Genomic DNA, 17,302 nt, shown 5'->3' on the forward strand with positions numbered 1-17,302 from the left:
ATTACAGAATACCCGAGATACTTTCCCAAGTTCCCTCCACAAAGTATGTGAAAAACTTTTCCAGTTGTAGAAAGCCCACCCCTCAGTGAGGAATGGAGTACCAGCTGGATTCAGCGAGTATAAGAATCCATGAGATGTGAAGTATTTTCACAGTCTAGCAGGTAAAAGAGCAGATAAATGTGAAAAGGAATGGCACAACTAATTGTAAAGACAATGTTCCACTACAGCGTTAGGGAATAAACTAGAAACTTGAAAGGAACTTTGAGTCCCAGAAAATATGTCAAGTTGTCCATAGCTAGGTTCTCCTAAGACCAAAAGGACTGATGCAAGTTGAGGTACCATCAAGGCCAAAGCAATCATGCAAACTGCTCCAGTTGACTTTCCAACCACTCAGTTCACCTTCTCCTCTTCAAACATACCTCAATGTTATTCTCAGTGTGTTTCAGATGACACTCCATTACTATCTATGCAAGCAGATTATTAGTTCATAGCAGCACAAAGAACCACTTTTAAAATTATCATAAAATACACAGAGTTTCTCACCTGGAGGCGTGTAGGCATCCATTGATGTTTGCACCACCAATGAACGTCGTTTTGAGGGCATGGGGACGGCCATTTTCCTTTCTTTATGTTTAGCAAGGGCTGCCTGAACTGCTTCTGTGTGGACATCTGGAAAAAAAGAGAGATTTCAAGCTAGTGTTCGTACAGAAGCCAGCTGTCTGCTTGTGCACCGGGACACAGGTTCATGTGTATGCCGGGCAGGCCCACAACACGCGTCGAATGATGAAAGGCCAGGAGCACATGGGATCTCAGACTGATCTGATCTGAGTGAGTTTTTCTCGCTGTAGAAAAAGCAGCTATAGTGAAAAGTGCTGTACCAACAAACAAGCCCTTCGAGCTGTATGATATTCCTAGAACAGTGTTGCAGTATTTGAAAAGCAGGAACTCTGCTTCCCCAGAGCAAACCTCTCTTTAACCAAGAGCTGTTTCTTCAGCAACCATCACTGTTCTCAGCAACAGTGTGGTGTATTAACATTGCCTGTTTTTTAAATGAATAAGGTTTCCAATTTACCAAAAAGTCACACAGACTAAGTGAACAGGAACATGTGCTTCAAAGGTGAGAGGTATGTGAAATGTCACAACAGAAAGCCGGTCTCTCATCCCCAGATCCTCCTCTTGCCTCCTTCACTTGGCGTTATTCACAGAAAAGTAAGTATTAGGTTGGGTTGGCCTGAGGTGGAATGAGAATAAAAAGCACAAGGCCTTGTGCTCCGCAGGCGTGTGCTACACACAGCTCACACCAGCCCGCTCCAAAGCATTCAACAGATCCCTTCTCCATGGGGGCATCCACAGGGAAGAGCTTGTCTACCTTTCACCACCTCCCCAAGTCTGAAAAAGGCCATTTATCATGTCTAAAAGACACTAGCGACACATTTTGATTAATTACTTTGTTTTGTGCAAATCTTTTAATTACTACTGTTAACTATACATTGAAATAAGTCTTCCTTTAGATGACTACCTTGCACTATTTGTCTGCCTATTTCTATGGGTTTGGGACAAGACGCACATGAGGAGACTATGCAAAACACACGGCAGCCAAAAAAAGCCACTTACGGTTAAAGAAGTTGCCACACACTGGCCACCTGGCACACACTAGAGGCACATTACACGTGCCATTAGTCACCTGTAGAGAAGGCAGCAGGTTGTGTGCACTGTTTAGCTGTTCCCATTTGCCAAGCAGGAGCACAGTGAAGCAGGTTTAATCCAGAGCGATCCCGCTTCTGCTGCTAACTTTGTTTGAAGACCACCCTTGTAGGCTGGCTTGGCAGCACACAGCCTGTTGCCTGCTCCTTTGGCAAGGTGGTGGCAGCTCTGAACAGGCAACAGGAAAGAGAAGAGTGTATATATTTATTTATTTAAAGAGTTGCTGGATGGATCACATCAGTGTAAGTAACTCAATTTAAGTAACAACTAGGAAGGATGACTAGAAGCACTAGATGATACACTCTTCTCATAAGCCACAATGTCTCATTTTTAATAGTAGCATTCCCTATCTTCTGCCAGGGTTTAAGCACCTCTCAGTGGAAAGACTGTAGGGAAGAGTAAGTCTAAGGAAAAAGAACGATATCAGCTGCTTCTGTGGGTTGTTTCTTGCTTTTGTTTTATATCATGAAGAGGATGAGCACGTCAGCAAAAGCAAAGCAAGAAAAGCAAACAGCAGAGCTGGAAAAGCACACTCAAAAGATAAAAGAACTGTGTGGCTGACAGACCAAACCGGAGGAAGATTGCAACGCTAACATCAAACCAGAAAACTATTTCTCTCCTGTCAAGTCATTATTTTAAAGTAGAAGGTTGAAGGTCTTTCTTATAATTAAAACCTGATGAAAAGTTTATGTGTAAAGTGTCAGGCTAAGAAAATAAACAATGTAAGTCTTTACCAAACAGCATGTCCCCAAGATAAATTCCTACCTGCTCACTCCACACCAATGCTGATAACCAATACAGGACTGAACATGCTCACTAATAGTTCGTGTTTCTTATCCAACAAACAGGTAAAATTCTTGGTTTTCCTTCAAAGGATAGCAATTAGTTATCAAGCAGCAGAAAATGAGCTTTCCCTTAAAAAAAAAAAATCAAACTCTACAGCAATTTTTGGAAGACAATTAATTTTGCTGATCAAGACAGGAAGAATTATTTCTATATTGTTGCATTTAGGATTGTTATTTACTGTATCAGGAGAGAGATGATGTGTAACTCAAATTCTTCAAAAGTTTTTTAAAGGAGACAGCTGACAGAAAATCATTATTAAAATGCTTAGTGACAGCTGGACACCGAATTGTAACTGTGAATCCTTTGATTTCTTTTTTAATGTAAGCAGTTAAACTGATCAACTTAATTAAAAAACACTCTGTGGGGTTTTGATTTTCAAATGAGTCCACGGGAGTCCAGGAATTTAATTGTTTTCTTAAAAAGAACATGTCTGATATGTTTATTTGTAATGGGTTACTGCGGAATAAACCAAACTATAGATTACTAAAAAAAAAAAAATATCAAAACCCCACAGGAAAGCAAAACCAATAGAAAAGATAAGAATTTCTGAATAAACAAGAGGGAAGCTGACTGGGGAGAAGGAACATGCACACCTGCTCACAGCCCAGCCTGCAAGGACAACCATTGTAAAGGCATTACTCAGAGTACCAAAAAACCCCAAAACCGGGTCACATGTCTAGAAAAGACTGAGGACAGACAGTCCAGAGATGCTGCAGCAAAAGCAAGAGTATCAGGCTCTTAGGGGGAAAGGAAAAAAAGGCAGTAGAAACAGTCAAGCCTGGATGAAAAATCTTTTCAAAATGTTCTCTCCCAGGAATAAAGCTCTTGAAGTATCTCTAAGCATACAAAGAAAGGCTGAAGATTAGATAAAGAATGAGTTTGCATGGCCTTCTTTTTGAATGAAAGCTTATTGATGGGTTCTGAAGATGCTCTTCAACATATTTTGACAGTCTTGTACAGAGTTAGACTTGTTAAACTAATGAACAGCTTTCAAGCCATTCATACCTAGAGACCAGGTCCTAAGTATTGTGAAATCAGAGGGGTGAGGGAAAGCCAGACTGATACTTAAGTACTACACTTGAGAACAACTTGCAGGTTACAACATCCATCCCGTAACCACAGCAAGACAGGAAGATGAGGCAGGTTTTTTCCCACCAAACATCAGCTTCAGGTGTGCACTTTCCATACACATACTGTGCTTTTCTCTACATTTTAGCTTTGCTTTTCTGATCTACTAGCCAACTTGCCAGCTTTGCTAATGTATCACAAGAAAAGTTAGCCAAAATACAACTAATAATCTCTTTACATAGTTTTATGAAGCATGGCTTTAAACCTAAACTGAACCACACATCCCTCACCAAAGGGTGACCCTGGTGATTTGCTCCTCATCAATCTGAGCAAGAATATGGTAGGTAGCTCTTTGCCCTTATCTTGGTGAAAGATGGGCAATGGTGTCCATCATATAATATGTGATCCATTCTCCCCCACTGCCTGCCCACAATCTGTCCTGAGCAGCTACTGAAAAAATACAAGGAAACTTGTAATAGGAATTTATACAATAGTAATTGGAAGCTTCTTGTTCACTAAAGAAAGGAAACCACATTTGTGATACACACTGGGAGAAAGTACAATGAGGGTAAGAAGACATATTGAAGTTCTGTTGGGAAACAAAACTGCTTATCCTCCTGAATCCCATCAGCACAATGCAATTTGTATTCTCCACATACCACACAGAGCATCAGCAGAGAACATCACATTAGAATTTCAAACCAGCTCTGGCAGGGTGATGCCCCTTATATTGCAGGTCTGACGAAAGTGTCTGAACTGTCTTCTCAATCTACCCTGGCATATTCAGGCTAACTGAATTCATCATATTGTGATTGACCAATGCTTTAAAACACAGATTTGTTAGATTTTCCTGAAAAAAAAATTCACATATGAAGATTTTGTCCAGAAATGCCACACAGTTAGGAGCTTTCATTAATTAAAAAAAAAAAAAAAAAACCAACTCAAAACCCAAGAAAAAGTCACCTCTCCTCTCTTTCCTCATAGTATGGCATGTTACAATTTATCACCTACTATAAACTTCTGATAGAGTTTCAAACACAGATAATACTTTGATGTAGTTGTACTCAAGCCTTCTGAAAAATCCTGGGTCTAAGTGGAAAGAAAATGCTTTTAGGCAAAACGTTCTTTCATGTACAAGTCTGTGACATTCTAACTACACTGTTACAGCTGATAAAACGACTCCAGGTCCTGACCCTTTAAAGCACTCCCATAGGTAACAAAATCTTTATAGTCTTCCCACCTGGCTTTCCACAAGAAAGTCTCAATGGAAAATCCAGAGCATAAAGGAAAATATCACCACCTCTACCTACAGTAGTAGGAACCAACGCACAGATCCTTATCTGCTATTATCCTCCACTGTTTTAGGTTAGTCAACCATACGTTGAATCCAATTTGTAAGCTTATGCTCAAGGAATCAATAAAAGGGAAAGAATAAAGAAACACACCTGGGAAAGCTAATTGCTTAACCTGCACTTCTGCAATCAACCTGGTGTTCAGTATTCAACCTGACACAGATTTCTTACAGGCTGCCTGATAATACTTAGCAAACTTCAGACAAAACAGCTCTGTCCCCAGTCTTTTCTCTGTTGTATTCAAGCATTTTTATTTGTTTATTGTCTCTCTTTACTTTCTATGACAAGACAGAGAGGGGAAGAGTTCTTCTAGAAGCAAAGTCAGTAGGTGAAATACAAAGGAAGTGGAACTGTAAAAACAAGAATTTTGTAAAGAGAAAGTTTCTCTTCAAAGAGCTAACGATCTATTAAACAAGAGATGAGGCCTCAAAAAAAAGGGCAGAGAAATTAAAACTGGCATAGAGAATAAAGGGCCATAAGCTCAGACTCCCAGAGTGATGACCCATGGCTGTGCTCCACAATAAGAAACTCTCACTTATTTCCAATAGAGGTAAATCCCTCATCTGCCCAGCTTTCCCAGGAGGTGCTCCTCCTACTGCAGTCACTCTTTTCATCTGGTTTATCTCATAAGTTGGCACAATGTTGTGCTCCTTGTTTAACTGAAAAGGCTTAGGAAAAAAAACCCAACCCACCACTATACATTACTACACAGCTTCATACAGACACCGTGTTCTCCATGGTCTTTCCCAGCTTTACCCCTCACTGTGATCTAATGGCTGCATGTTTAACACACCAGTGCATTCCATCATGTGTGGAGAAGGGAGAAAGCCCATCTCTGTTTCTGTGGGACAAAGTGACACCCTGCTTGCGCTGGAACACTGCTCCGGTGGGATCCCACCGGCACAACAAACCAGGGGGGACTGGAGAGTGGGTGGTGGGCACATAGCCGTGCCGGGGGGATGAGCCTGCCCTCATTTTCAATGCGTGGCGACGTGGGAAGGAGCAACCTATTCTTAACAGGGAGAACTGGGTGAAAGAAGATGTTTGGAAGATCACTGTACTAACTGCTGATAAGTGGGAACCATGACTGGGTGCACACATTCAAAGGTGGAATAATAATGCCCAGAAATACAGAAGCAAACACTGTTAACTACAGAATGTTAATACTGTTTACTCCTTTTTCATGGTGTTGTTTAATCTTTTATTCCATACATTTTTGATGACCTGAAATGTAATTGGGGGGGGGGGGGGGGGGGGAACGAGAAAATAATTTTTTTTTATGTTAGGAAACTTTCCTGTTTTGGATCTGGCCTGAAACACAATGGTAATAGTTTTCCATGGTAATAGATTTGCATGTGGGTATCTTATTTGAAAATCTTGACGCCTGGGGGGGGGGGAGGAGACATGACAATTACATTTTTTAGTCAGTGGTTTGGTCGGCACATAGAAAGCGAGCCTGGCCAGGAGTTTTAATCTGGTTTGTGTTGGCTCTGGGATAGCAAAAGTCTCTTCTGAACTTCTACTGAAGTCTTTTCTGTAGAACGTAATTTCTCTCCTCCTTACACAAATGTATGTGTATTGATAATAAGTGGCAAGTTTCCTCTGTGACAAGCCGTCTTCTCGTAGCTATTTACTTTGGGGAAGGCAGTATGGAGGAACCTTCTAGTCTCAGGTGAAATCCAAAAGCCAACCAGCCTGCCTTTTCTGAAGCAAGAAAGCAATTGTTGTGCGATGAAGAAGGTCAGCCATTTCCTGGTCCATACATGGAGCCATGCTGCAGTATCTCACATTTCTCTACAGCTGCTGGAAGAGCGCTCTTGTGAGGCGTGCATCCTCATTTGGCATGGAGCACAATCCTGACTCGCCTTTCCCTTACACCCCATCAACAGGGACGCCCCATTCCTTACTTGGGCCAGACACAGTGTCCTTCGAAGCTCTGAACTGTGGCTGAGACGTTTGAAATATTCTACATATTCCTAGTCCTCCCACAGACTTATACAGCTTTTAGCAGGAGAACAAGTTATCTGCTTTTTGTTCAGCTCTTTTTTAAAAAACAAATGCCTATTAAACAAATTACAGTTGCATTCTTCCTCAACGCGGAGGGGCTGCTAGAAGTTTTTTCCTGTATGAGTTTAACATGCCTCAGCAGCTTCCTTCACTCAGTATTAGCTGCATTTGCTCCATAGGCATGTCAAACACTCAACATACTGTAAGCAAAGTGATACCTCCTCACGGATCAGGGATCTGGGTGTTAGTTCTGCATGGATCACAAAACAGGGCGCTCCTCCCATGGTAAGCATCAGCTACATTAAAAATTTCCACATTATAAAACTGTTCCTCACACCCCTTCCTTGCATAAAATGCCTCAGCACACAAAAGAAAAACAGCGTCTTCTTTTGTACTTAAATCAGCTCTTGCAGTTGTGTGTCAAGTAGTTCTCTTGCATCTAATTTATCACGCGGCCCTGTTTATTTTTAAGACAAGAAATTAGGCTTGCTGTAGATAGGAGTTGTACATCGCTAGAATCAAGATAGTAGAAGTCTGTTTCTACCTATGTTTCAGAAAAAATATTACTTCTGTTGTTTTTGCTCGAGTCATCAGTTTCCCAGTAATTATAAAGCCTTGATACCCAATCACCAGCTGTTCAAGAAACACAAATATGGAAAAACAAGCTGTTGCCAAATTTTTGCTGTACAGATGCAGAATTATCTAACAGAGTCCCTACAATCTTCTGCAGTCTGGTTTTCCAGTTCTGAAGTAATGGTACTTCCATCCCTCCAGGGGACTTACCCCTGGAAGAACAAAAATGCTGGAAGACATATCTAGATGTGATCTGAATTCACCCATTTCATCTGTTTGTTCCTTTTGCCTTATGCAATTCCTCTCCCCTGAGCTATTTTTGGTTTTCCCTTTTTTTTTTTTGATTTAGCCTTTGGAAACTTCTTTCTTTCTTTCTTTGCTTTAGTAGCCAATTCCTGGTGACACGATGATACAACTGGGAGCAGGACAGGTCTGAGCTACCCTGAGAAGGTTCAGCATCCTTGCTTTTTACAGGAGAATCCACAAACACAAGTGACTCGCTCACAGAATGGCAAATTATTAAGATCAAGAAGGTTGATGCTCTGCACTAATGAGTTGAGAATGCCAAATGATTTTTAATAAGAGGTTATTTATGTACATATAATACATATTTATGTCTTATTTATATTGCAGTAGAGTATCAGCCCTGAAGTCAGACATTTAACAAATAAGTAAAACCACAAATAAGTCTGTGTCTCAGGGAAGCCAGCATCTGGGGTGGCATCAAGGAAAACAGTTGGAAGAACATGCGGAGAGGCGGCTTGCAGGAGGCAAGAGGGCATCAACACATAGTGCAATGGAAGAATCCTAACAGCCTTGGAGCAACTGATAGGAGGGGGAAACAGCACTATCAAACCAGCCCTATCAAAGGTGAATTTAGGCTGAAAATTCTGGATAAGGCAATGCTAAGTACAGCAATAGCACGTTAAGTAATTATACAGAGGAAAGGTTGGCAATTGCTGCCTTACAGGAAACTAGTAGTTGAAAGCATGAAAGTCTCTTATGAGTTTAATCAGACCTTTGTTGTAGCTACCATGGAAACGAAGGATATACTGAGAATTCATTTCCTAATACGTGGCCTGCAAATACTCTGAGTAGAGATAATTTGGTAGCTACATCTATTGGAAATGCAATCAGGACATACTAAATAGGGTGAGACACGGTAGATGTGGTATCATCAGAGCAGATTACAGTTAGGCTTTGTCTTTTGACTGTCCTGGGCTGACAGCACTGACTTATTTCCAGGCAGATACAGGGCAAGTGATTTCATAAAAATTGCTGTGTTTATCCAACACAGATCAGTCCTTGGAAAATCATCTCACCCCTGGGAATGTGAAAGTAAGTGAGTCCATATAATAATGGATCTTTGCTGTGGGTGATGCTATAATGAAGCAGTTTCAGAATATTTTCACAATCTCTCTGGGTATTAAGACAGCAAAGCACATAGCCCAAACAGTGTGACACCTAATTTCTCTCCAGCTGCAAGCAGGTGTGCTATTAATTCTGAAATATGGCATTCACAACAAACACAGGGAATACTTGACTGAATGCAAGAACATCTGCTCTAAGACAACACTCATTTATAGGAGGGCTGTGGAGGTTACAAAGAGAAATAAGCTGTTTCAAAAACAATTTAAGTGTGTAAGTTTCAGTCTCTGAGATGTTTAAACTCTATAAATTGGGCCTGTTTTTACCAGGAACTGGGGATACGTGCTGGGGAAAGTTCTGCTGACTTTTCATGAATTCGGTGCCAAATTTTGTTGACCTGCGCAATTTTTGACCATGAAAAGTCATGGTTTTAGAAAACATCTGCACTCCTGCAAACCTGCCGTTGGAAAAGGCAAATCTAGGATGCTGCAGCCAACGAACTCCCCTGGAGCAGGACACGGTGGTCCCTGTGCTCCACACGGGCTGTGCGGTGCCATCGTTCAGTTCCCGGGAAGCTGCCCCTCAGCTCCTGGGGCACACGTGAAGAAGCCAGAAGCACTGTATGTTCTTGTGGGCTCAGAAAGCTCAAGTCTAAAGAAGAAAAGCATGGCTGTCATCTCCCACTTGGGATGGCAGTGGCCATAATCCATAGTTCTGGGTGGAAGGAGGGTGACAGCTGAACAGGCAGCTGGGAAAGCTCTACGGGCAGGCTGCGAAACACAGAGGTTATGGATGGTCTGCGATGGAGACAGAGGACACCAACACAGAAGACTGAACTCTTTGTGACTCCACTGCTAGTTTTGCTGAAAGGTATAGTTTTTGCTTTACTTTGGATTCTTCAGCTATTATGAAAAAGCTGATTTTAAAATGTTTTTCTCTAAACTCTAAGATCTAAAACTATATTAACTCTACTCATACGTGAAATAAAAAAACAACATGCAAGCCTCCCACTAATAATTTCCATCCCTCCATTTATTTATTATCTCATTTGTAATGCGATCTGGAAGTCAGCTTCACATAGTGACTTCATCTCAGGCCCCCTTATTATGTGATCTGAAGTAAATCAACTTTCTATTTGTTTCTCTCCGGAGATCCTTGAGTAATTTTCCTCAAGAGTTCTGCAATTATCCTTAAAAATTTTTCTGCTGGGTCAAAAGCAAGGATGTGGTCATATAAATTACATATTTGCAAAAGTTATTCTTCAACCTCTTTTTTGTCCTGATTGAGTTGTAGCTTGAAATTAAGTTTGTAAGTAAGCTAAATCAAATAGGAGATTAATTAATTTCTGAATAAGTGTGTCTATAGCCAGATTAATTAACTCAGATTAACATTTCCAAGTATCCCGCATTCACTGAAGGGTTAATAAATTTTTTGTTTTATGATGAGCCACCTTAATATATATATATGCAGTCATGTCTTGATATATAGCACATTCATCATATTTTTCTTTCTCCTTGTTCTCTGGAGTAATCTTAGATTATAAGGGTTCATTAAAACGATTCCTCAATCTTCCCATTCTGTCCTTTCCTCTACCATGGGCTACAACTCTTATATTCTCACACTGTAATTCTTTTTGTCAGTTCTGGCAAGTTTGCAGAATGAGATCTTGAATGTCCTTTCAAAAATGCAAAATATAAGCTATCCATATATCTTAAAGCCGCTATGAGGTAAGCTGTAAACATGCAAAATGTCAGCAACCTTTGCTACGGTTCCTACGCACACTTACCTCATGGTGAATGAGAACAAATACACAGTAAGGCACGTACCAAAGCTGCTAGGGCAGAGCAGCTCAGCTACCGAGGGTCTGCTGCCAACTTCTCCTCTAGGATTTGGGTCTACAGGGAATGTTCCTTCATTGCTGGCTCCCTTAATTTCAAATGCCCCTCAAACTCGCCTGGGGTGATTTATTTTGATGTCTAACGATTTCATGCTCAGCTTAAGCTGTTCAGTCTTTTCCCTACTGAATCACAGTGTGGGAAAGGTGGCTCAGGAATTTGAGCCAGGAGAGTTGTAGCTAGGATGAGTTTGTTTTGGCCGTATCTCCAAAAATCTCCTATATTAAGATGTCTTTTAAAAGAAGTGCTGAGTGTGCTTGGAAAACGAGATGTTCTCTGCAGTGGTGGGATCTCTGGGGCAGACGTTGGCAGCCCTCCAAGAATGGTGTACCAGACTGATTTTTTCTTTCTCATCTTCAGAAGTTAAACGTATGGGGAAAAAAATCAGCAGGAGCAAGTGGAAGAAGAAAGGTACCACAACCTCCTTACCAGCAGTAGCCTTCCTCCATGCTACCAGCTGAGATGATGATTCCACATATGGTATTTGTCAAAATACTCCATTTCTCAGCTCCCAGCTCTATGCTTATCCACCGCCTTTCAAAATCTGTCCACATAGTTCATGCAGCACATGTGCTCTCATCTGCTGGTCTTTCCTCTAGGACACCACGAACCCTTAGAGATAGAGGCAGTGCAATTTCACTTCTGCTGCTACCTCCCTCATAATTTCCGACATCTGGAAAACTCAGTTTTTAGAGCTCGCTGGTCCCATTTTTCTTAAGCATTACACTTGCTCCAGGCAGTGCAGAACACTGGTCATCTTCATGGCCTCTTGAAGACCTCATGAGAAACAAGGGACTTCATAAACTTGGCCCAACCCATCTGTCATATCCTCATCAGAGGAGAATTCTACAGCAGAAATCATAGAGCCAAGAGGCCCTCTCTCATTCCAAACACATGCATGTGCATTTGAACATATTATACCACACTCCCTATCATTCAATGTTAATTTTTTTAGATTTTAATTTTTATCGGGGCATATTTCTTGTCTATTTATGTCATCCTTTTTTTTTTGGTTTTGTTTTTGGTTTTTTGTTTTGTTTTGTTTTTTGTTTTGTTTTGTTTTTTTACTGACAGGCGTGGAAACGGTAAAAGCCAAGTCCTGGCACATGAGAAGGTGCTCTGGTTTTCAGTACTGGGATGAAGAACTGAAGCTTTTTGTTTTGGCATAATCTGAAGACCACAGGAGTGTTTCTTTGGAAAAATGAAGTGGGTAAGGATCTGATGTTTAATTTCTCCACATGTTGAACACCCAGTTGAGGGAGGATAACATACTTGTTCTCTGCAGAGGAGTTAAAACAGGTACTGGAGGTCTCTGAAGGAGATCTGGGGGAGACGTATCATGATCAAAAAATCAATTTCTGGTCCTGAGGATCTGCCCAGTTTCCCCATGGGGTATTTGGTTAGGAAGTGCCACAGGAGCAGAGGCTGCTGTGCTGTGCTGCAGCCTTTCCGTGGCAGTAGAGCCCAGCTCTGCTCCAGGCCACCACAACAGCCAGCCGCAGGCAAGGGGCCAAGCTCCAGTGCAGCACCACTGCAGGGCTACGCTGTGGAGAGGTTACAGATCACTATTTTAAGCACCAAAGCGATAAGACTGTTCTTCCAGAAGCAAGACAGTCTATACGATGGCATTTTAAATAATGGTGGCAGGATCTTCAGGTCCTTCTACGAGGGAATTCAATGTTAGCAGAAGATGAGCGTAGCCAGTGCTTACCAGAAAGCAAACAGGTCCCTAGTGACTGTATGGAAGACATGTAGGGCCTACATCCTCTGAAAATCTTAGTATTTGATGGACGTGGTTCATTTAGACAGCATGGTAAGACTGTGAAAGCTAAGCCGTTCAGGTTACCTACTTGTTTACTCAACCGCATAATTCCTATCTCCTTATCTCAACACACCATACCAAATCCATAGATACGCAGTTCCCAAAAGTACCTGAGAAACCCAGTTTCTAAAGTGCACTAAGGAAACAAAGCTGTATGTCCACCTGCAGCTACATCTACCACTGTGGTACCACTATGTCTATCTACACTACTCAAGTCTGTGCCCGATTCTGCGGTCACTCCACTTGAGCCAGGCGCTGACAGATGCTGATGTCTATTCTGCATGCAGAGGCAGAAGTGAAGTACAAGCCAGTTTTCCTTTGACTGGATTTTCTTGCCTAAAAAGCCACTGGCCAGAAAAGCCTCTTGGCAAAAGTTACTGATCCAGCCTACAGCAGCATTTGGCTTCAGTGTCATCCTGAGCCCCCAGACACCACTATACACAGGCACAGGAACGGCAGCTGCTACGAGAAAAACACTACATTTGGCAAACCTTTCCAAATACTGTTTCTAAGTGAGTAAATACTGAGAGAATTGCTAAATTCAGTAGTCAACAAATCAAAAATGCCTTTGAATTAATATCAGCTAAACTAGCTGCCACATTTGTATGAAGTAAATTATATAGCTTAACCCTGCACTGATTCAGTTACTACACTTATAGCATTATCTGTTCCTTTAGACGTATGAAAAATGATCAAAGCAGCTGGCATTTTGGAACATAGTGATTTTAGAATCCCTTCCTGTATAAAAAGAAGCAGCCAGGAAATTTTAAACCTTTCTGGTTTTAAAGAATTAGACTGAATTCCCAATATAGGCTGTATTCTAAAATCAAATTATCTTAAAACACAAAATGTACCAGGAACATTTACTAAAAAAATAGCTTCCATAAACTTAGAGGCAATTTTATTTAGAATATAAAAATCACAGAAACCAGGTTTTCAAAATTATAGTGCTGAAAAATTCTGTTACAACATTAATGAAATAATAATAATAAAAAAGACAGAAGTGAGAAAATAGGTAGGGATTTAAAATGTCACAGTCTGACATTTTCCATAATAAAAGAGCATAAGTTGAAGGTGATATTAGTGGCAGCAATGATTTTGAGTCTCCAAAGAGAGTTCATTAAACAATCTTTGCTGACATCTAAATTTATGTAGAAAGCAAAGGCATGGAAGGAGAGTTGGATGACTTTCAGGATGTTAGACTTCCAATTAGGAAAACCTTACCAAGAAGAGACAGAAAGGGACTTTGATCAGAGTTGGAGTAGAGGATTTGTTTGCAGATGTTAATTGAAATAAATTGTGCAAAAAAACTAAGGAAGGGAATTGTTTTCCTAGAAGTGAATTACTTATTGGTTAAAGACTGCGCATTCATTTTGTTTTGGTCCTTTTCCAAGAAGATGTGCCAAATATGATAACAAGCACTGAAACTGGGTAACAGCTAGGAGCTAATAATCACAATATGATCAGAGCAGAGATGCTGAAATAGTAAGCACAGCAAAACAACAACAGAAACAAAGGCTTCTACCTAAAGCAAATCTGAATCTGAAGGCAAGATAACCAGAAAGAAATCTGACTTGCAAGCTTGTAACCTGCAGAAAGAGAGAGTACGAGTCAGGAGACCAAGAAAGAAACAGACTTTGGATCTCTCAATGGCGATGTACAGAAGGGGAGAACATAATTCAGGATAGGAACATTGCACCGTATCTTAGCAAAGCTCATCAGAGCCTAAATCTAAAGAAGATGCTCTGACAACTTTTCAAAATTGAAATGGAAGTTTACATTTACCTTCACTGACATTTGCTACATGCAGTCTGCTCTTGTGTGAGTGAAGATGGGGTAGCTGTTCCAACCCGTTTGCTGGAGAGCACGGTGACTTGCTGAGGAGTCATACTATAGAGCAACCAAGGAACACAAAGCCCTGCCATAAGCCCCCAAAATACTTTCAAGTTTCCCAGTTAACACCAAGGGCATTTTCAAGAGAGATCTGAATCTACACCGTAGTCCTGACCCTCCTAAGATGAGACTCTTGCACTAGCAACAAGCAACCCTTTGCACTCAACTCCTTATTCTTCCTCTCAGCATCACAGCTTGTGTCTTATTATTTTTATATATATCATTACAACACTTCATCCTATTCCTAAGGCAGGACCTTATGTACCATTTCACTGAACAAACACCTTCTTTCTAAAGGCAGCAGGCAGCACCTGAAACCCAGAAGCAGCAACATCAACTCAGAGCACTCCTGAGGTATCAGGGGAAGATGCGCATGATGTCTCTCCTTTCACCTACCCCCAAACTAACTCAACATCTTACTTTACAAAGGGCAAGCACAGCTCAAGCACTTTCAACACACAGTCAAATACCCATGCTTTTAACAGAACTGCTCTGGAGAGTCACAGCCTGGAGGTTTGAGGACCACGGGTTGCACACCCACAAACTAGACAATTTCAGGAACAGCATTTTTTGCCTGTTTAAAAATACTGGGTAGAAATCAGACTATTTCAGATAGTGCAATGTAGGAGAAGCTCCTAGGAACTTATATATCAAGGAATTATTATGCAGATCCCACAACCATTATTCATCGAAAAACTGGCAGCATCTACAGTGTGAACCCAAGGTTTCTGAGGGGAGAAGGGAGTTTTTCAAATTTATCAGAATGGTCTGGACATACATGAACTTTCTCTGCCAACATTTATCATTTCATTTTCCTTTAAATGGGATTGGCAAGCTCTCTGACTAATGGAATGAATCAGAGATATGTTACAAAAGGCTTAATAAGGAGTTCTCTATAATTTTCCAGTTGTGTCAGCACAATGCGTCTGACTGCATCCAGCAAAATGCATCTCTCAAACACAATCCAGAACTTCCACAGTTGGCTGCTCCACAGTCTCCATCAGTCCCTGGCTCCTGACTCTCCGCTCACAAGGGTCTCTCTGCCACAACAGTTGGTGGGTGTTGCTGTCTACAGCTCCCTTTCTGCAGCTGCAAGACAGGCAGTGGCAGACAAACCAGCCCGTGGCCTCTGGCTGTCACCCCAGCAGGGTGCTTACAGGGCAGCAGGGCCTGCAGCAGGAACCTCCCCCGATTCCCACAACCTTTCAAAGAACTGAGAGTGGCCTCACAATGACATTGGCCAATGATTCATCCCATCATGTCCCACAGACTTGTACACGTTCAGTTTGTTCAAATGTTCCCTGTCCTGATCCTCCTTCACTGAAAATAGGTTTTAATTGCTCAAGACCTTCCTTCTGGTCTCAGGGACCTTGGATTCCTGAAAGCAAGTCTCACCAGTAAAGCCACAGGCATAGAAGACATTAAGTATTTTGGCCTTTTCCGTGCCCTTTGTCACCCGGTTCCCTGCTCCATTCAGCAGTGGCCCCACATTTTCCCTAGTCTCCTTTTTGCTGCTGATGTCCCTGTAGGAGCCTTTCTTGTTGCTCTTCATATTTGTTGGCAGATTCAATTCCAAATGTACTTGGCTTTGTAACCCCACTCCTGCATGCTTGAATGGTGTCTCTATATTCGTACAACAAATATTTCCTGTGCATAGCTACTTCAACAGTTTACAACAAATTTCTTTTTAAAAAAGCAAAGAACAGAACCAGCAACAGAACCAGCCACTTCAAATTTTCATTCCAATTTTGTGCTCTTCAGTTCTACTTACCTGATCTATAGCGCTCATCCCGTGACCCTGAGGACCTGCGACGGTGATATCGAGAGGAAGAGGACGGAGTAACAGGAGTTCGACGTTCTTGTGGTAATGCCTGGTCCACCCCTGCAATAATAAAAAAAAACCCACAAGCTCATTGTGATTGAATTTCAGAATCTTAATAGAGAGGAAGAGTTCAGCCTACATTAGAAATAGAAAATGAACATTCAGTAGAGAAACCATGTCATGTCAATTGGTTACACAGCACTTGCCTCTGGTCAACTCTTCTGGTTGTGTTTATTTTCCTGGTTCTCTCTAAGACAACCTTTTCCCAGGACCATAGACTACATAAGAAGAGCATACAGACAGTAAGCTTGGTGGTGGCTTTTTTTTCCAAACAGGTGACTTTTCATAAAGTAGTATTAAGGAAATATTTTAGTGTGCTAATAAAGGCAGACATCATTGCAACGATCTTGAAGCTTTCCTGTAAATTGGTTAAAAACAGCTCCTAAAAAGACTTAGCCAGTGCATATTATCTCATGCAGTTGGATGGCATCAACTGGTGACAACACAACACTAACCTATGGAAAATAGATACCCTCTGGGAAGGGAACTGTATTAATACCTATAGGCATTTTCAGATACCAAGGGCCAGAAAGTAAACAATAACTGCACCAGACCAGGCTGAAAATAGTAATGTGTTGCAGCAAAACAAGAAAAATAACTCTGCCTTATAATATATATACCTGCAGCATCTCAGCATGCCAGGCCTAAACATCCAGTATGTAAGATTCAAACCTTGTATTCATCCCTTTCTCATAGTGAATTTGCCTTTTTTAAGAAGTAGGTATTTTGCTGAAGGCTCCTTCAACAACAGCAGTGGTCTAACACCAGCAATGTGTATAAATTCTTTTAGAAATCAATGTTCCTTGACAACTTCCAGAGAAGAGTGAAGTGAATTATTTAAGCAGGAAAACTCAAACAAACAATGGGAAAAGAAAGCAAACCTGCATCTGTA

At 41.2% G+C, this 17,302-nt stretch overlaps 1 protein-coding gene across 4 annotated transcripts in view; it reads right to left on the reverse strand.

Moving 5' to 3' along the window:
- The window catches only part of DIP2C (disco interacting protein 2 homolog C), a 190,638-nt gene that overhangs the window by 116,526 nt on the left and 56,810 nt on the right, over positions 1 to 17,302 (reverse strand). For all 4 annotated transcript variants that reach the window (XM_014945016.1, XM_014945015.1, XM_014945018.1 and 1 more), the window contains 2 exons: positions 16,300 to 16,410; positions 544 to 669 (listed from right to left, as the gene is read on the reverse strand). In XM_014945016.1, the coding sequence (XP_014800502.1) occupies positions 544 to 669; positions 16,300 to 16,410 (237 nt within the window). The remainder of the gene's footprint in view (positions 1 to 543; positions 670 to 16,299; positions 16,411 to 17,302) is intronic.

This window comes from Calidris pugnax, unplaced genomic scaffold (genome assembly GCF_001431845.1).
Source record: "Calidris pugnax isolate Ruff unplaced genomic scaffold, ASM143184v1 scaffold54, whole genome shotgun sequence".
In the NCBI taxonomy this organism is placed as follows: Eukaryota; Metazoa; Chordata; class Aves; order Charadriiformes; family Scolopacidae; genus Calidris; species Calidris pugnax.